This window comes from Anomaloglossus baeobatrachus, chromosome 8 (genome assembly GCF_048569485.1).
Source record: "Anomaloglossus baeobatrachus isolate aAnoBae1 chromosome 8, aAnoBae1.hap1, whole genome shotgun sequence".
NCBI lineage: Eukaryota > Metazoa > Chordata > Amphibia > Anura > Aromobatidae > Anomaloglossus > Anomaloglossus baeobatrachus.
The window spans coordinates 194,691,531-194,712,450 of NC_134360.1; the positions used below are offsets into that span (position 1 = coordinate 194,691,531).

Below are 20,920 nucleotides of genomic sequence, written 5' to 3' on the forward strand. Positions count from 1 at the left end.
GCTGAATGTTCCGGTCTGTCAGATTGCAGACGTTACTTAGTTCTGAGCAACCACTGTCCAAGGAATCTCATATCCAATAAATATTTTAAATATCTGTCATGTGATGACTCCTATAAAGAGGAGCTGTCACTTGTTCAAAAATTGAGTTAAATACATTGTGAAGAACCCCTGAGCTTTCTTAATCTGCTGTGCCTTTCCATTTGGTGTTGCATAGCGCCATTGCAGAGTTATTCATATGTTTCTTTTGGCGCGCAGTATGTGAATCTGAAGAAAACAGGCCATTCTTCAGAGTCTTCTATAGGGGCGTGCACCTTCACCTCTTCCTGCTAGATCCAGCCAATCACAGATCAGCAGCTGATCTAACAGTCTTTCAGTCTCAGATGCTGCTGAGCTGTGATTGGCTGTATTTGGCAGGGAAAGATGACGGCACACGCCCCTATAGAAGACTCTGAAGAATGGCCTGTTTTCTTCAGATTCACATACTGCGCGCCCAGCAGGTTCACACATGCTTATTGAGTTAGCTCACCAGTCTCAGGAAAGCCTGTCTCCTCTGGGATCTCTCAACTTTTAAATATTTGTGGTCCTTTCTATTACCTTGAACGTAATATCCTAAGCTAAACCTCTGTGAGAAGGGTAAATACATGTAAAGATCTGAACTAGGTCATCCTGAGGATACCATAGTTCATTCTAAAGGGCGCTTTACACGCTGCGACATCGCTAGCGATCGCACCCGCCCCCGTCGTTTGTGCATCACGGGCAAATCGTTGCCCGTGGCAAATAATATCGCTAGGATGCGTCACACATACTTACCTTCCTAGCGACATCGCTAACGAGGCCGGATGTGCGTCACGTATTCCGTGACCCCAACGATATCTCGTTAGCGATGTCTTTGCTTGTAAAGCGGCCTTAAGGCCCTGTGCGCACTAGAAAAAGGATTTTTCTCAAGAAATGTTTTGAGTCTGAAAGATTAGCGCACTTGCATTCAAAAAACGCACCAAAAAACGCATGCGTTTTAACCGTGTTTTGGTGCATTTTCGATGCGTTATTTCCTGCAGGGTCGTCCCTGCGGGGTTTTTTTACCATTATCTATGGCACATAACACAGGTACCTAAAGAAAAGAAGTGACATGCTCATTCCTGCAGAAAGAATTTTGAGAAAAAAAACGCAGTGTGCGCACAGCTATTTTTGTTTTCCATAGGTTTTGCTGGGGAATGTCTGCAGAAAGGTTACAACCATTTTCTCAAGACATTTCTGAAGCAAAAACGCAAAAGAAAACCCCCACGGGTAAAAACGCAGTGTGCGCACAGGGCCTTAAAGTGTAATAACTCCTCCAACTTGATGGCTCGTGGGTTTCTCATTATATGGTGCAATACCTATGCCCCTAGTTTTCTAAGACCATTTCAAGTTAAAAAAAATGCTACCTTCCAAAAAAAGTAAATCTAAAAATTCATTACCTACTAGTCTAAAATAACACTGTGTAGGGTTTTCTTTTGAATAGCTCAGTAGGGTTCTTGACGCTTGGAGCCTCCTCTACACAAAGTGCTGAACATTCCTTTTACTAGTGGAGTAGTAAGACTGTAAAGTGGTCTCCTGACCACTCCTAATTTTTTCAATACTCTGTAAAATTTTGTTGTTTTTTTTTTGTCTCAAGATCTCCAGAAAAGTCTGCTTTTTTGAAACCCGAGCGGTTCTACTTGCTACATCCACACTCTAATGTAGCAGAAGTGACTGCCTCAAAAAAAACAAACTGAACATACGCATAAAACAAAACCTCCAAAACAATGGCAGACCTACATTTTTCAGTACATGAATTTTTTTTTTCCATTCAAAACTACAACGCGTCTTGTAAAAAAAAAAAGTCGCCACGTCAAAAGAAAAATAGAAGGGTTATGCTCTTAGAAGAAGGAGAGGAATAAAACAGAAAATGGCCAGGTCCTGAAGAGGTTAAACCTTGCTTTTTCAATATCTATGAGTCCAGTAGGCAGAACTATTCCACTCGGCCTCCTCTGTAGGATTGTGCATGGATCTGTCAATGGTAACTGTACGTGTGATCACACAGGTTCCTTTAAAAAAAATAAATAAATAAGTTTAGTTTTCCCTCGACATAAGGTCTCATTCAGAAGCAGTAATTCTTTTCATATGTATATAAAAAAAGGACAGATTTTCATCAATATTGTTATTTTTTTCTATACTATATGTTTCCTCAAAATTCTCTTATCGAAAAACATGAATATGTGACATTACATGTATGTCCAATTTTTTTTAAGGACCCATAAACTTGCATTGACTTGATTTATCTGTGATCAAAATCAGCCACATCTCCATGTTTTGGTGCCATATACTTGGTGAGCAGAAAAAAAACGTCCATGTAAACAGCCTCATAGAACTTGTACCCATTATAGTCTATCTATGAAAAACATGAATAAAACGTACTTAAAATATTGACGTCTGAGTGAGGCCTAATTTGTATCTTATTTAAAGTTAAAGGGGTTTTCTACTATTTTTTCACCCTGTTGCCATATATCATAGCTCTTCAAAACAATACCTTTTGTAATATATTTGTATTAGATGTATAGCTTCCATGCATCTCAGCAGGGATCACATAGTACTTGTCACGCTAGTTACGGGCAAGTACCAAGCGAATGGCGAAAGGGAAAGGAAACCCTTTGTCTAGGGAAGGGGAACATGGTGACCCCGACCAAACCTACCGCTTTCCTCACCACCCTAGATAGGTTCTGCAAATATGCGCTGAGCTGGATATCTGACCCTGAAATAGTCTCTAGGTAGTGAACGGATGGGATGAGCGCTTAGTCAACCCCACTAAGCTCTAAAGAACACAGAAGGAAATGCACACGGGGACAGAGAACTAATAACTTGTCTAAAGATGACAACAAAGTTTCCCCAGAAGAATACTAGCCAACTGCTTGCACTTAAGACTTGTTAAGGGTATTGGAGCTATCACCAGCACAGAGCAAGTGGGAATGAGGGTATTTAAAGACACAAAGGGAAGTGCTGATAATTAACAGATGAAAAGATGAAGAAATATGCAGGGCCCTAAAGAGAAAGGGATAAACCCCAATCACGTAAAATGGGAAAATCAGAGAGAAGCTTATGTAAATGCTGCGACCTTCTACAGCCAGACATTACAGGGCTGTCTGTCATGTGTGACACACCCGTGACAGTACTGGATTGTTATGCATATTTTTCTTCCTACTTCCTTTTTCAGCACAGAAATCAGATCACATGAAAGGAAGTTGTCACTTTGTTCCTGATAGTAGGTGTAGATGTTGTGGAGTAAATCACAATTAGGCTATGTTCGCACGTACCTGCTGAATATTCTGCAGCGATTTGACGCACATGTGCGCTTCAAATAGTTTCAAAAACACTGCGTAATGGATGCAGTGTTTTAGCAGAATAAATGCCAAATTCATGCGCTTGGGATGCTGCCCCCACCATAGACAGAGTGGGAGCTGCATCCAAAGCGCACAAATTAATTGACATGCTGCTTTTTTGTACGCATGGATTTGAGTCAAAATTTTGGCATCCAAATCGCTGCGTTCAAAAAAGCAACGTGTGCACGTATCATGCACAATCTACATGGATTGTGCAGGGGACGCAGGACGCATGCATTTACGCTGCAGTGCAATACGCAGCGTAAATGCATGCAATTACGCAACGTGCGCACAAGCCCTTAGTCTGCCTCATAAGCTGAGCTGACAGCTTCATTCAACAGTAACAGCAGGGGCCGACACCTGTGTTTTTTTAAATGCAGATCGCAGCACTTCTCTAGCAAAACGTTTAGGTAATCCAATCACTGATGTCCACAGCTGAAAAGAGATGAAATTTACATGACAAACACAGTGACGGGACTGTACTTTCCAGATGGGTTGGCTGGTACCTACCCTGAGCTGCTCTGACACTCGGTATCTCCCAATATCTTCAGCAGTGCAGGGTGGAGAATGAAGGTGGGCGTACTAAGTGCTGTTCACAGGCTACTGCAATGTATGATGGAACTTGTAGTAACAGAGGACAGTAAGCCTGGGAAGAGGAAGTGATGGATGTAAACATCAGAGCTGCAGCTGGCAGAGTGATATTATCTGCATGATAAAAGGTTTATATTACTAGAATAAAAGAGTATGGATGTATGTAGTGGCACATAATAGCACAATTGAAGAATAAAAAAATGACATCAGTTAGGGTAGTAAATAACTTCTTTAAGTATAAGGACTATTCACACTAATAAATACACAATCTTATGTCACCACAGCATGGCGCTGTGTGGAATATATTGCAAACGTCCGGCCATTGACCCTGTACTGTACCATCCCACATGTGACAATCCAGTGCACTGTGGGAAGTGACTGGTGGGATTGCGGTATTTCCTCAGTCCATGTGATTGTGCTGCAGGCCTTCTGGACAGTGCCCACTGTAGCACATTTATAGGGCTAATCGGTGTGCTTACTTGGTGACTTTGGTTAGGCACGTGACCCTACTGATACTGGTAGAAACCCATAGACAACTTTTTTTAGTGTGACATATCTGTAAGTGATGATTATCGCGCTTACATTTCACATTATCCTGACAGATATGGCTTCCTATCTACACAATAATATATAAATCATACTTCCAAGCGTCCACCCTTCAGTCTCAGAGTGTACAACAGGTTTCTAATGGACTACCTTGTGTTTCTTTATTAATCTGCTGATTGAAGGCTCTATATTGGGGCTCGTACACACGGCCGATTATATTGGACAAGTGCTACCTGTGGTTTTCATGAATTGCACTCGCACCCATGATATTCTATAGGGAGGTGCACATGTCCGATTTTCTTCCTTAGCCGGAGTGGTCCTAGGAAAACATCGGTGACATTTCTAATTTTCATCCAAGTGTCGGATCAAACTCAGCAATGCAGGTAGGTGTGTGTGTGTGTGTGTGTGTGTGTGTGTGTGTGTGTGTGTGTGTGTGTGTGTGTGTGTGTGTGTGTGTGTGTGTGTGTGTGTGTGTGTGTGCGCGCGCGCGCGCGTCCGTGAAAACCATCCAACAGCATTCGGCTGACATCCAAGTATCATTTGATTTTGATGGACTGATATATTGGAGAAGGGGAGAAATGTTTTGGTTTTTTTTCCTCTCTCCACCTTTGAGAAAAACTGATCTCACTCTGATCAAACTCCTATCAAAATAATTAGACTGTTTCTTTATTGGATGGCTAGAAAATGGTTGTGTGCAGATACCCTTATTGTGGGAATCCCTGAGAGTAAAGGGGCTTTACACACAGCGACATCGCTAGCGATCGCATCTGCCCCCGTCGTTTGTGCGTCATGGGCAAATTACTGCCCGTGGCATACAAAATCGCTAGTACCAGTCACACATACTTACCTTCCTAGCGACGTCGCTGTGGCCGGCTAAAAGCCTCTTTTCTAAGGGGGCGGTTCGTGCGGCGTCACAGCGACATCACACGGCAGGCGTCCAATCGAAGCGGAGGGGCGGAGAGCAGCCGCATGAAAGTCATGCCCACCTCATTGTTGGAGTACACAGGTACGCTGTTGTTCCTCGTTCCTGGGGTGTCACACGTAGCGATGTGTGTTGCCTCAGGAACGACGAACAACCTTCGTCCAGCACCGATATTTGGGAAATGGACGACGTGTCAACAATCAACGATTTGGTGGGTATTTTGCATCGTTACCGGTCGCTCGTACGTGTCACACGCAACGACGTCGCTAACGAGGCCGGATGTGCGTCATGAATTTTGGGACCCCCGACATTAGTTTGTCACGGAAAACCCACGGATTTTTCTAGATTTTCTAGATAAATCCGCAGGTTCTAGAAAGTACAGACACTCCCCATGTTACCCTATGGGAATTGGGGAGTGCTGTATCAATGCTGCGGTATGTGCGGCTGTGGAATATGCTGCGGATTTCCCGCAGCCGCACGTAACTGCAGGTCAGTTATTCATGCGGAAATGTTTATGGAATTCCCGCTCCACTATGGAGATACAGGGTGGGAATTCCGCAGGAATTCTACACGAAATCGGCACTGTTTCCGCAGGTTTACCGCAGCAATTCCGCAGATATACTGCAGCAATGGATAGCTGCGGATTCCGGTGAGAACCTGCGGAGAAACTTGAGGCAAAGTCCGCGAGTACGTTGTCCCGTGGGTACTTAGCCTTAAAGGGGTGTCAGTGGTTCCTTCAGGGAATATATCTGAATCCCTGGAAAATACAACTTGGGGTCATTGTTGTAATGATGAAGGTGGAGCCACTGAGTGCTCTGTTGGACATGATTTTCAGTCGTGTGTGCCTATTTGAGGGGGGTTCCAAGACATAGCTGACTGCAGCTCCCTGCCTTGCTCAAACAGGTGTACATGGCCAAGAATGATGTGTGACAGAGCATGCAGTAACTGTGTGTTACGCCAGCACCGGCTTACCTGTGGCAAGGACGCCGACTGCTCAGCGACATCTCTGGCCCTCGCTCCTGCTGCCAGGGCCGGCGCACACCACACAGGTCTTCCAGAAGCGTGCTTAGGATGCAAGCGTGCATACTCCAGTCCTATCTCTTAAAAGGGCAGTGCGTGCACTCTGTAACTGTCCCCACCTAATCGCTGGAGGACACTAGGTACATAAAGCAGAGCCCAATACACACAAGAGGCAGTCAGCGGGTGCACCTGACTTTCTGGATGTGTATGGGCACCCTTAGGGCTTATTCTTGTGTCAGATTTTTTATTTTTTCACATACGAGAAAAATGGAACAGATTTCAATAGTGATTTTCATCATTGTTTGGTCAGATTTTCAGTTTATTTTTTTGATTTTTAACATAAGAAAAACTAAAGTTTCTCCACCTACTCCTGTATAACAGCCTGAAAATCAGACCGCATTCAGATGGCATGCAAGCGCTGTCCGAAGACTTGCGATACCAATTTTGATCCGATATTAGGTAAATTAAATTACTTGCATTTTTTTATGTTTCCACAGCACATGTTTTTCCACTCTTGGATTTTTTTCAACTAATGAAAGTCTATCCACACAAAGCACACAACGCAGGTCACTTTACACTGCAAAAAACACTGGGGGGGGAGATGACTGTGGGCCTAAGATTACTAGTATGCACAAAAAAGCAGCGTGTTACACTTTTAGCAGAGTGATTAAACCTACATGGTTTCCTCCATGAGTCACTATTACATGAAAAAACACAATATAATGATGACTTGTTAACTGAAAACACAAATATAAAATTGGGATAGACTCCACATTAATCAGCTCCAGTGGACAAACAATAATATCCAGTTAACATACAAAATTTGCCCCATTACATCTGCAAAGTTAGTGTCAATTTATATCTATTAAAACATTTATACTAAGGATTATTAATATATGTAAAGATGCAAAATCTGTCAATAGATCAAAAATAAGTGTAATTATAGCAAACTTGCTCCCCCTAGTGTTTTTTGGGGGAAAAACAGACTTGTGCACCTTCCCATAAATGCAGTCCTCATCAGGATATAGGCAAAAGAATGTTACACTGTCATACAAACGAATCCAGGGGGAAGAATGATTGTGGTAGCTGAGATCATAACCGTGACCTGCCCCAAGAGTGCATGGGGCCCGCTGGCCCCAGACCCTGCTTCAGCTAGATGTGCGCCCAAGGCTGCACATCCAGCTGAAATGCATCGGGTCCCTGTATATGATACACGCTGCCGGCCAAACAGAAGCTGGCAGCTTTCATCTGCGTCTCAGTGACTGACGGTGGTGCATGACAGTGACGTCATGTGTTGCAATCAGGGCTGTGGAGTCGGTAAGCCAAACCTTCGACTCCGACTCCTCAAATTCTCTTGCACCGACTCCGACTCCGGCTCCGACTCCGACTCCGGCTCCGACTCCTACATATATTGCTTATAGTTAGGTGAAAAATTTATTGTAGTACATGAATATGTGTATGTGAACATCAGACATTTAATAATTTTTATGATACAATAATCAAGATATTTGGATAGAACATAAAATATATTTATTGGAATACAACTTTAGAACACAAAAAACTGTAATAAATTGTAAATATGTTATACACTATGTAATATTCAGTAGATTACATATATATCTTGTGTGTGTATATACACTGTATATATATATATGTATATACAGTGTATATACACACACAAGATATATATGTAATCTACTGTATATTACATAGTGTATTACATATTTACAATTTATTACAGTTTTTTGTGTTCTAAAGTTGTATTCCAATAAATATATTTTATGTTCTATCCAAATATCTTGATTATTGTATCATAAAAACAATTAAATGTCTGATGTTCACATTGTACTACAATACATTTTTCACTTAAATATAAGCATTATACTAAATGTTATTATTTAGTAAAATATTCAGCACATTCTGCATTGCACTCCTGTCCCCAATTTATTATATATTTTAGGAGTCGGAGTCGGTGCATTTTATACCGACTCCGACTCCACCAAAATGAGCTCCGACTCCGACTCCGACTCCACGACTCCGACTCCGACTCCACAGCCCTGGTTGCAATAGCATGCATACTGAGGAAAGCTGCCGGCCACTGTGCGCTGGCTACACAGGACGACGCTGCGTGACATGGGAGCCAGGGAGGGCGAGTACAATGATGTTGTTTTTTGCATTAGACAGAATGGAGACATTTTGACCAGGAGAGGGACATATATATACCAGGAGGGGCCCAGCAGGGAGACAGTAGATACCAGGTGGGACCCAGGAAGGTGAGATTATATTATATATATATATATATATATATATATATATATTACACCCTCAGGAAGGTGATATATATACCAGGATGGGGGTTATATATACACCAGGATGTGAGCTAGAATGGGGAACATATCTACCAGGATAGGGGATTTATGAGGAAGAAGACCAGGATGGGGGACATTAGAAAAGGGTGGGGAACATTACTACATAATGGGAGGGCAACTTGTATGTCTTTATAGGATTTATGTTGCCTAAATGTATGTACACATTTAGCATTCTAAGGGGGAGCACAGGTCCAAATTTTGCACCAGGGCCTATCAAACTTGAATTACACCACTGAATGTATGGTAACTTGAAAGTTAATATGATGGTGTAACATTCTTTTGCCTATATCCTGATGGGGATTGCATTTATGTGGAGGTGAACCAATCTGTTTTTCTCCAAAAAAAAAAAAAAACACTAGGGGGAGCAAGTTTGCTATAATTACACTTATTTTTGATCTATTGACAGATTTTGCATCTTTACATATACAGTATTAATAATTCTTAGTATACATTTTTCCATAGATATAAATTGATACTAACTTGCAGATGTAACGGGGCAAATTTTATATATTAACTTGATAGTTTGTCCACTGGAGCCGATTAATGCGGAATCTATCCCCATTTTAGATTTATGAGTTTACAGTTAATAAAAGGAACATTTTTGTCTACAGTTCTTATTGGAGTCATCAATATATTTTATTTTTCCATGTAATAGTGACTCCCACGAATACAGGAGACCATAGAGGTGTGATTCACATGGAAAGTGCCATGGAATAAATGGCGCTATAATAATAAATAATAATCACTCTGCTATAACTGTAAGCCACTGCTTTTTTAATTGTGCATACAAGTACGTATCATCAATAACTCATTGAGGAAATTTAAAGGTTGTTCTGGGTTGTGTGCACAGTGTGCACGGTCAGGAGTCTCCAGAGAGGCCGAGCAGTCATGTGACCACAAGCATGTGATCTGTATACTCCTGGCCACATTCAGACTAGACATGCACAGTCTAGCTCAACTCACTTGTATTGAGCGATGCCGTGCACGTCTAGCCGGAATGTGGCCAGAAGTATACAGATCACATACTTGTGGTCACATGACTGCACGGTCTTACTGCCAGCACCAGAGACTTTTGAGAGGATTCTATGAGAATTCACAAATATACAGTCACATAGAATCATTACAGACTTTTGTGCTAAACCTGGACACCTTACACCTTAGTATCACGATAAATGGCAGAATAAGTGAGAAATGGACGAGAGGAATAGCATTCCAAGTGAAGGGGGAGAATATAGTCACAAAACTGACATGTCTTGGGAGGGGATATGGGGGCAGTAAAAATTAGTGGAGGTGTAGGTGGAGACTCTCTAAATCCTTCCTGGTCCAACTGCTGGAGGACAGCAGAGATTTCTCTGTCTTACTAACAAAAGAATATCACAAGATACAAAATGAGGAACTCAGTTACAAGGAAAGGCTTGGAAAAAAAATATGAAAAAACTCAAAACCATTTATTTTAAATTATGCAATAGCCAAAACTGTCTTAAAGGGAAGGTGTCATCCAAAAAGAAATAAATAAATTCAATAACTGAAAATATCTAAAAGTATTAATGTATTAGGTTTTGTTTAAATATTATTATGTTTTTAATTGAGCAAAATATATATAAAATAACAATTAAAAAGTTTGATATTTTCCACTCTTAAACACTAGGGGGAGCAGCTGCTTAAATCCTGCTGTAGAGCTACTGTAGAACTAGCTCACATTACAGCTGTAGTAAAAGTGGGTGGAATCTGCCCTCCTGTGTGTGATGTCTCCTCCCCCTCCCAATCTGGGTGTTTCCAAAAGGATAAGAGAAGATGAAGTTTATGATCATAGTGCAGAGCCATTTTATTGGTGACTGCAAAGTGATCCTAATGTCCAAAGTGTCAACAAGGACAGCTGCGCAGTGCTCCCCACATAGCGCTCTGCATGCCCTGTACCAGCAATGCTGCTGCATGCACGCCCTGTACCAGCAATGCTCTGCCGCACGCACGCCCGCCCGCCATGCTCTTCCGCACGCACACCTGCAATGCTCTGCCGCATGCATGCAATGCTCTGCCGCACGCATGTCCGTGTATACCGCGCACTGCTGAGCTGAGGAGCGGAGGCCCAAGGTGAGCACACGAGAGTGGGGAGCGCGGCGCCGGTACTCACACATCCCGAAAGGGAGAAAGTGCAGCACACAGCATACGCTGTGAGCTGCACAAAGATGGCGCTGATATCCTCCTTCTGCTGTGATCTAGACAGCCCAGGGGGCATGTTCAGCTCACAGCAGAATCTGTGTCACTGTTAGAGAATAGGGTCGCAGCCCGACAACTGTGTTACGCACAGGAAGCTGCCGTATTTGAGGTAAGTAACTGTCGTTACACACAGCAAATCCAAGATGGCAGCCCCCAGTGCTTCAGTAAGACTAGAATTAAATAAAAACTAAATAAACAGTGAATTTAATTTTGTATTAAAAATACTTGATTTCATAATCACTATTATTAATACAAAAATTAAAAAAACACTACAATTTACTTTTAAGATGTGATAAAAGGGTTTTTCAGGATAGAAGTATCCCTATAAGTGGTAGTGAATACCATGTATAAGAAGGGAAGTGAACAATCATAATAATCATTTATATATAGATTTATTAATAACATTAGCATCAAAGTAAATATAGGTAGAACTTCAGAGTTTTGGTTCAGATGTCAGAAATTCCCATCCGTCTCTTTTCGAGCTTTTGGCCAGAGCAGCCAGGACGCCGAATGCCACACATGCCGAGGTCCCAGTCGCATAACTGTGAGCTGTTGATAGAACAGAAGTAATCAGGACACACGATGCTGCAATAATCTGACATTTCTTATTCATTCTGTATAAACAGAAAAGGACCCTGTGCCAGACCAGTACTGGTGTCCTCTGTAATGTAATAGCTCATAATGCACAATTCCACCATCTTTGGGGGTGGTTGTGGCCCCCTCACCTCCTCTGCGGGTTGCACCAATGATATGCATTATAATAAATGGTACTATTGGTGGCACATTTTGACATTTTGAAAAGAACTCTTTTCCCTGAAGAAGGAGACAGTTGGGGTCTCCGAAACGCGTAGGAATGAAATAAAAAGAATCATCTGTTTGACACCAATGTCTGTGGTCTTCAAGCGCGGCGAAAAACCTGTTTTTTCTGAAGTTTCCTTTTGACGTACCTCTTGTGGTCGGCATTCCACAGTCTGACTGCTCTAACTGTAAAGAACCCTTTCCTATTTAGCTGCCGGAATCACTTTTCTTCCACTCGCAGTGAGTGTCCCCTGGTCCTTAGTACTGTCTTTGGAAGGAATAAGTCGTGTGCCAGTTCTTTATATTGACCACACATGTATTTATACATGTAAATGAGATCTCCTCTGAGACGTCTTTTTTCTAAGGCTGCTTTCACACTACGTTTTTTTAACATGCGTCATGAACTTTTTTTTAACGCAAAAACGGATCCAGTACAAATGCGTTTTCATTTCAATGCATTTGCAATGGACTCGCGTCAACATGCGTTCACCTGCGTTTGCGTGCATTATAGTGAGGATCCAGCAACTTGCAGTTCTTTAACTTTTTTCAAAAACGCTACTTGTAGCGTTTCTGAGCTGCGTCCAAATACTGCAAATTGCTGGATCCTGACTAAACAGCATGCAAACGTATGTGAACGCTGGCATGCTGATAGACATGATCCTGCTTGATCTACTCAGAATGCCCAGAAACCAGCCTGGCGTGATCAGTCTCTCTCTCCCCCGCCTGAGAGCGAAGGACGCTCGTAACCAAGGTAAATAACAGGTAACCGCGGGCTTAGTTACCCGATGTTTTCCTTGGTTACGGTGTACAGGGAGCAGGCAGCCCTGCTTCTAGCAGCTGCAGACGCTCGTAACCAAGGTAAATATCGGGTATCCAAACAAGTTACCCGATGTTTACTTTGGTTACGAGCCTCCGCAGCTGTGAGATGTCGGCTCCCAGTCTTTCACATTCAGTTCCCCTCACTCCCGATCACATGACTTCAATGCCCGCCCATAAACTTAAAGTGACAGGATCCTGCAAAATAACACATGCGTTTTTCTTTGCAAACATAGCATCCGCTTTTGCAGCAAAAAAAGGTTCATGACGCATGCTAAAAAAACGTAGTGTGAAAGCAGCCTACGCTAAACAAATACAACTTTTTCAACCAATGTTTTAGAAACAAACTTACCTCTGACTCCAAGAAAGGCACCAGAGACACAACCTCCTACAAAGTAATTTATCAAGTCGTCTGGTTTCTCCCGAATCTGAGCTGTGACACAGGTTGTGATCCCAAAGATTGCACCAAGCGAAGCTAACAAGAAAGAGAAAATACATTGCAATGAAAATGTGCTCCTCACACTGTCCCTAAGTAACGATACACCAGCCCAACCATCAGATGCTATCCACGGAGAAGCTGTCAGGCCGCACATTCACCCTTCTGCAGCCGCCCGGGGCAATGTATTATTACAGGAGCCCTCTAATGTGAATGGCCAGGCAAGTACTACATAGAGAGTCCAGGGCCATCAGAGCAGGAACTATGCAGAGAGTCAATGTATGGCAGACTAATCTGGACACATTACGCTTCTGGGAGATGTAGTGCCTATGACAGTGAGCACGTATGCTTGGCTGCACTAGACATGCATTTTTATGGAGGAGTCAGCATTTATATTACATGCCCATTAGCTTCAGCAATAATAGCCAACACCTAAGTAATATCTCCTGTCCAGGTGGGCAATGTAAATCTATTCCTTCTATGAGTCAATACAACACCTTATAGAATTAAAAATAAATATTAAAAGGAGTTCTCAAGGTGGGGTCGATGGCAGGCACCGCCACTGATCAGCCGCCGGGAGGTCCAGGGATGGCCTGATGTAGACATGTTAATGATCTATCCAATCAATAGGTCATCAACATCTTGTGACCGGAGAACCAGTCTGATTTACTTACCTTATAGATATTTCAAAAGGGGCATTCTTATTCCAACCAGTGATGTTTTATTGCTAGGCTGTGCCTTTAATTTATGATAGGCGGGGGGGCGCAATGCATTGACTGGTCGCCCGTCTCCCGACCTAAATGTGACAGCACTATAGAAATATATGAAGTGTTCAAGCTTGGGTCCAGAGAGCTGCAGCCATGCCTGGACTGATTTGCATGGATGTCTGAATCAGCCCTTTATAGGTGGAGGAGAACGGGTCTAAGGCCGCGCTTATCACCAGTAGAAAGCCAGAAGTTTAATCCATGCCTTTATTCAAGGGTTAAAACCAGGTCTACACATTTCAGGGTACACAGACCCCTTCCTCAGAACCAAAATGATAAATGACAGGATAATCATTATCCTGTAATGGTACACAAAAGCTTTACTGGAGACAGCGCATCATACATGCACGGCCTCCTCACTGGTATATGTTTGCACATAGTTTTTGATGAGGCTTTAAAAGAGTTTTTTTTACTCCAAAATCCACATCAATAATTCTTGAAATACTCATTGAATCAGCTCCCTGACCATTTTACTGAGAAATACTGAAAATAACAAGGGGGAAAAAACAGCAGTGTGTCTTCTATACAAGTGTATTCCCATTAAAATCAAAACGTTTTCTCTGTGGAGTTTTGAGCAGTACTCAGTTACCAATTCTGTTATAGTGAGAGCCCGCGGCCAGCAGACATTCAGGACACGCACTTCTGATACTCTATAAATGGCCCAGACCGTTATACTTCTTTAATATTTATTGTGGCCATTGAGAGTGGTTCAATATGTGGGCCTTAAGGCCCCGTTACACGCGTCGATTTATCTGGCGATATGTCGTCGGGGTCAGGGATTCCGTGACGCACATCCGGCATCGTTCGCGACGTCGTTGCGTGTGACAGCTACGAGCAACTCTGAACAATCGCAAAAAGGATGAAAATCGTGGATCGTCGACACATCGTTCATTTTTAAAAAAAACTGTTCGTTTTGTGGAAGCAGCCGACATATTGCTCCGTTTGACACCCTGACAATGTCGAACATCATTCAAACGATCGCCTGGGTCCAACAATATATCATTGATCGCTGATGCATCGATTTTGAGATCGTTACGTGTGACAGCAAATAAACGACCAATAAGCGATACCGGCAAATCGTAAATACGATCTGGGCGTGTCACGTCGCACATGCGATGCGTGTAAAGCAGCCTTTAGACCCAACAAAGTTGTGCACTTCTAGTGTAAATGATCCCTTACAAGTTTCTTTATTTCTACTGCTCACAGCACATGGTTAGAAGATTTGGTCATTTACCCATGGTTAGCGTTGCGCCTCCAACTCGCTGAACGCCCTCCAGTACAGTCTTAGGCTGAAACGCGACAACGTGATAAGCACAGCCAGCTAAACCTAATGAAGAGAAGATAAGAAAGGGGATCAGGAACGGAAACAATTTAATCGTAAAGAACGTTACATCGGAATAGATGGTGATGTCAATGGAAACTTCAGGTGCTGACGGCTGCCGCGCCATCCCCTGACGGCTGCCGCGCCGCGCTATTCCACCCCCCCATACTAACTCCTGTGACCTGTTCCCTCCCTCTAACCAAAAGTAATGGGCAAGTGTATCTCTTTGTAAAAAAGGCCAATGTGGCCAGCAGTGGGCCCTCAGGCCATTACAGTATTCCTCTACATGAGCAGCAAGCCAAAGGCCAGCTACACACTAGTGAACACAGGCACATTCACAGTCATATTACTAACTACACGGGGTCTGATCCTCTGATTCTGTGGGATCCCTATGTGAAATATGCTTATTTCCCTCACTTAAAGGGGGTTGTCCACTACTGAACATCCTCAATGTAATCACTTCAGTGCCCCATTTAAAATAAAACCAGCCTGTCCTCACCTCCATTTAAAGTCAACCTGTGAGGTGCAATATGCAGCCAGAACCATGAGCAGTTCTGGGTGCATATTACTAATCCCTGCCTAACCGTCCTTGTATACACTAGCATAGATAAAGAGAGCTTTAAATAAAGCATTTCTAAAGATCTTTTACCATATGCTAATGAGCTCGGGCACTAGTCCCCTGGGCGTTAGTTCTCTGGCCAGTCGCCCCCATTAGCATGTTATTATGCCCCTGTGGGCGTGCTATTATGCTAATGAAAGTGCAGCGTCACAGGATGATCTCACTCACCTCTCTGCTGGTACGCATGACCCCGGAGTTTGGGTCGTGCGCACTATGAAGCCGGGTGTACGCGTCCTGGCTTCAAACTGAAGTAGTGCGCATGACCCAAACTCCGGGGTCATGCGTACTCAGCCGAAATCCAGCGTCAGGCGGCAGAGAGGCAAGTGAGATCATCCTGTGACCCTGCGTATTCATTAGCATAATAGCATGCCCACAGGGGTATACTAACATGCTAATGGGGGCAACTGGCCAGCGAACTAACACCCAGGGGACTAGTCCCCTTGCTCATTAGCATACAATATAAGATCTTTAGAAATACTTTTTCTAAAGATCTCTTTATCTATGCTAGTGTATACAGGGACGGTTAGGCAGGAATTAGCAATATACACCCAGAACTGCTCGTGGTTCTGAGTGCATATTGGACCTGACAGGTCCCCTTTAAGCGAAGTTGGCGTTGCTGCTCCCAAAGGGTCACATGGCATTACAGTGTGATGTGACCGCTGCAGGCAATCAAAGTGACCGTTGCTTGTGGCAATCTTTACTACGTCATCATAGCGGACGTCTCCTCTAACAGAACATCACTGGGCTGCAGCCAATGTCACGTGGCCCAGTAGGACCAGCAGCGGCTGACCGGTACAGCGCCACACTGGGAGGGGAAAATGGTTTCCATCTTTATTGGGCCCTGAAGCAATTGAGCCCAAGGGGGCAAGTGGTGGAAAACCCAGAGGAGGAGCCAAAACAGACACAGCTCACAGAGGGGAACGTGTATATTATACAGCTGAACACAGCAACTACCTAGAGAATGCCCCTGAGGGGCGGCCAGTGCAGGGGTCACCCCTCACCTCTAAGCTATTACACTGTGGATACGGGGTGAGGTTTCCTGCCTGGACAATCCCTCTAAGTACTGAGCTCGGGCTGTATCATGAAATGAGCAATTCTGGACTATTGGTGGAAATCTCCTCCACTGATCCGGTATCAGGAGGGGGAGGGGTAATCTGACAGCAATCTGGGGCCAGTGAGGAGTGACCCGGATCTCCTGCTACAGGAGCCCACTATGCGCAGAGCAGCGGCCACGTACCCAGCGCCACAGACAGCTTCGTGGTCAGCCATGTCTTCTGCACACAGTCAGTGCCGTCCGGGATGTCCCAGTACCCCATGTTCTTCCACAAGGACACTCAGCTAATACTACGGCGAGGGAGAAGGACCTGTGGTGATGTCATGACCATGTGATCAGTCACATGTGTGGGAGGAGCCTTACAGAATACAGCTGTCTATAGCGCTGCACTACATGTATTACACACAGAGCGGCGCTGTAACATCACAGTCATGATTGTATGTCTGCAACAACGGATGTCAACGACAGGACTGCTGCCTCCAACTACTGCCCCTCCTGACTGCTGCTCCCAAAAACTGCCACCCCCCTGACTGCTGCCTGCCCCTCCTGACTGCTGCCTCCAACAACTGCCCCTCCTGACTGCTGCCTCCAACAACTGCCCCTCCTGACTGCTGCCTCCAACTACTGCCCCTCCTGACTGCTGCCTCCAACAACTGCCCCTCCTGACTGCTGCCTCCAACAACTGCCCCTCCTGACTGCTGCCTCCAACAACTGCCCCTCCTGACTGCTGCCTGCCCCTCCTGACTGCTGCCTCCAACAACTGCCCCTCCTGACTGCTGCCTCCAACAACTGCCCCTCCTGACTGCTGCCTCCAACAACTGCCCCTCCTGACTGCTGCCTCCAACAACTGCCCCTCCTGACTGCTGCCTCCAACAACTGCCCCTCCTGACTGCTGCCTCCAACAACTGCCCCTCCTGACTGCTGCCTGCCCCTCCTGACTGCTGCCTCCAACAACTGCCCCTCACTGCTGCCTCCAACAACTACCCCTCACTGCTGCCTCCAACAACTGCCCCTCCTGACTGCTGCTCCCAAAAACTGCCACCCCCCTGACTGCTGCCTGCCCCTCCTGACTGCTGCCTCCAACAACTACCCCTCACTGCTGCCTCCAACAACTGCCCCTCCTGACTGCTGACTCCAACAACTGCCCCTCCTGACTGCTGCTCCCAAAAACTGCCACCCCCCTGACTGCTGCCTCCAACAACTGCCCCTCCTGACTGCTGCCTCCAACAACTGCCCCTCCTGACTGCTGCCTCCAACAACTGCTCCTACTAACTGCTGCCTACAAAAATTTCCCCCCCTGACTGCTGCCTCCAACAACTGCCCCCCCTGACTGCTGCCTCCAACAACTGCCCCCCCTGACTGCTGCCTCCAACAACTGCCCCTCCTGACTGCTGCCTCCAACTTCCCCTCCTGACTGCTACTCCCAAAAACTGCCACCCCCCTGACTGCTGCCTGCCCCTCCTGACTGCTGTCTCCAACAACTGCCCCTCCTGACTGCTGCCTCAAACAACTGCCCCTCCTGACTGCTGCTTCAAACAACTGCCCCTCCTGACTGCTGCCTCCAACAACTGTCCCTCCTGACTGCTGCTCCCAAAAACTGCCCCCCCCCGACTGCTGCATCCAACAACTGCCCCCTCCTGACTGCTGCTTCTGTAGTGGGTGAGCATACCCCCTACAGGAGGGAGCTGAGATAACCCGGAATTGTAATTAATAAAAATGTTTGACTTTTATTGTATATTGTGATAGGGCACCCCTAGTGGCCGGGTGGGACGGCTGTCGCCACCGGGGAGGAGGAGCCGGCTGAATCACAGGGGAGTGTGTGAGTGTGTGAGAGGAGTTGGATCCGGGATGGAAGAGTGAAAACATCGAGGGGCAGAGTGTGTGAGCGGGACCAGCAGGGGGCGCCGGAGAGTAAGGTGTGGAACGAAACCTCAGGGTGTGAAGCAGCTGGTGTGGGTCCGGTGTGCATCAAACCAAAGAGTGGGAGCCCGGCGAAGTGGAGTACCCCGGGCATATCCCCACCAGAGGGTGCGTTAGGGCAGGCTGCCCCCAGCTCCACCGAAAGTGCCTGATTTTACTGCCGGATCGTGTTGTACAAATAAAGGATGTCGTTTGTTACCAGCACCCTTTGTCCGAAGATCGTTTGTACATCGTCCGGCGAATGCACCATCACACTCTGCCCCACCAAGCCAGTCCCCGACCTTCAGGCAGGTAGTGATGGAGTCAGGGGTAAGCCTTGACGCAACAAAGGCCACGACTACAAGGCCGGAGGCTCCCCTGGCTCATCATTACATGTGGCGTAGTCGGCAGGATGCGATTTCCCTGCCAGGAACCCAAGAAGCCGGAGATCAAGTGGTGCCGAGTGCACCGTATCCGGGCTATGAGAGAAGATTTCCCGTCCCATGGTGGGAGGAAGAAGTGCCTAAGGCGTTGGACCGGGCACAAGATGACGGCAAAATGGCCGCCGTCTGTGAAGCTGAGGAAGAAAGGGCGCGAAAAATTGGCGCCAAAAGAAGAGCCTGGGGCTGGCCGGTGCCGAAGAAGAAGCACAGAGTACTCCGCCCAAAGAGGGGAGGCGTCAGTCCCAGGGCACGAAGAAAGAAACATAAAGTGGGCGGTGTTTTGAAGAAAAAAAAGAACCGCCGCGGAGGAGTCAAGATGATGTGTGAGACTGGGGGTGGAGCCTGTCCAAGAGCGGGAAACATAGGCCCGCCTCCACTTCCTCCAGTCTCAGCATTGACTCCGCCGCCATTTCTAGCGACACAGCAAGAGAAAGTGATGGAGACTTCCGGCCAACAGCAGGATCTCGCCACCGCCATGGCCCTGACCAGCCTGGGCCGGGAGCGTCCCAAACCCGCTGCCGCAGCAGAAGCGTCTCTGCTTGACATTCCGACCGGGCCAGGAGGCCCAGCACGTCCTGAGAAGGTGACCTGGCTGACCACCTGGGACGCGACAACCGGAGGCACTACCACGGAGGTGCGGGCGACTTATGCCACCCAGCTGCCAGTGAGGAACCGGCCCCTGGGGATTACTTATTCCTCCTCTGAGACATCTCAGCTCGTCGCCACAGCCGCAGCACCATCTGTCCCCGTGCGGGAGCCGGCCGAAGTGATTGCTGAGCGGCTGGAACAAGATCACCGGGGCTTCTTTTGGGATCCTGTGACCCCGTCTCCCATATCGCACCCAAGGGCCCCGTCTCCGGTACCAGACCCCGTCCAAGAGCGGCTGCTTGCGGAGACCGTCGTCCGGGAAATGATGTCCGGTCCCGGCGCTGAGGAGCTGGCCCTGCAATTCACCACTGGTATAGTGGTGAAATTCAACCAGCAGGAGGGCTACGGGTTTATCCGTGAAGCGAGTACCGGAGACGATTATTTTTATAATCGGGTCCACCTGGACGTAGAGGGTCTACCGAAACGGCTCCACACTCTTTATCCGGGAGAGAAGGTGCAGTTCTTACCCGAGGCGGGAAGTCGCGGCCTGTTCGCGGTTGGAGTGAACCGGATGCCGACCGCCCGGGAAGCGGCCCAATGGCAACAGGAGCTGGAATGGGAGGAGCACCAGGAACGGCGCCGGGGCCAGCCAAAACCGATGCCGACCGAGGCCTCTCATTCCAGGCGCACCTTGGCGTTCCCACCGGAGGTGCAGTCTGGCCCGACCGCTGACCCGGACAAGGGTACCCCGGTGGTGGCGGTTAACCAAAGCGTTACTAATCGGCCGGTAATTGTCCTGGACGTGCCGCAACCCGCGCTTCAACCACCCCGGGTAGCGACTCCATCACCCCCGCCGGGAACCGAAGAAGCCACGCCAGCGGAGCCCCCTTTCGCTCCTGTATCTTTCCGGAGGGTACGCTGCCAACCTGGGCAGTCCCTGGGCGCCTACATCCAGGCCCAGGCGGCCGAATGGAAGCGGTCCTGGCCTCCGGAGTAGATCACCGCAGACGGCTTGTATGAAGACCGGTATTGTTGATTGACCGGCAGAAGTTTATGTTCCAGTTGTTAAAGCCCGGAGAGAGTTCGCTGCCAGACTGAGTCAGGGACTCCTCCGCAGGGCGAAGA

General features: G+C 46.4%; 1 protein-coding gene and 1 long non-coding RNA gene across 2 annotated transcripts; both read right to left on the reverse strand.

The window, feature by feature from the left end:
• Window positions 1–494: 494 nt before the first annotated feature.
• LOC142249393 (uncharacterized) lies at window positions 495–6,508 on the reverse strand. The gene is made up of 3 exons (XR_012725043.1): window positions 6,424–6,508; window positions 3,903–4,038; window positions 495–2,063 (listed from the first exon to the last, which is right to left on the reverse strand). It is a non-coding gene; the product is annotated as an uncharacterized LOC142249393 (long non-coding RNA).
• Window positions 6,509–11,432: 4,924 nt separating this feature from the next.
• On the reverse strand, window positions 11,433–17,203 carry NDUFA11 (NADH:ubiquinone oxidoreductase subunit A11). Its single transcript, XM_075321040.1, has 4 exons — window positions 17,049–17,203; window positions 15,106–15,198; window positions 13,024–13,146; window positions 11,433–11,606 (listed from the first exon to the last, which is right to left on the reverse strand). The coding sequence occupies exons 1-4, from the start codon at window positions 17,125–17,127 to the stop codon at window positions 11,491–11,493; spliced, it is 411 nt and encodes a 136-aa protein (XP_075177155.1). The 5' UTR covers window positions 17,128–17,203; the 3' UTR covers window positions 11,433–11,490.
• Window positions 17,204–20,920: the final 3,717 nt, after the last annotated feature.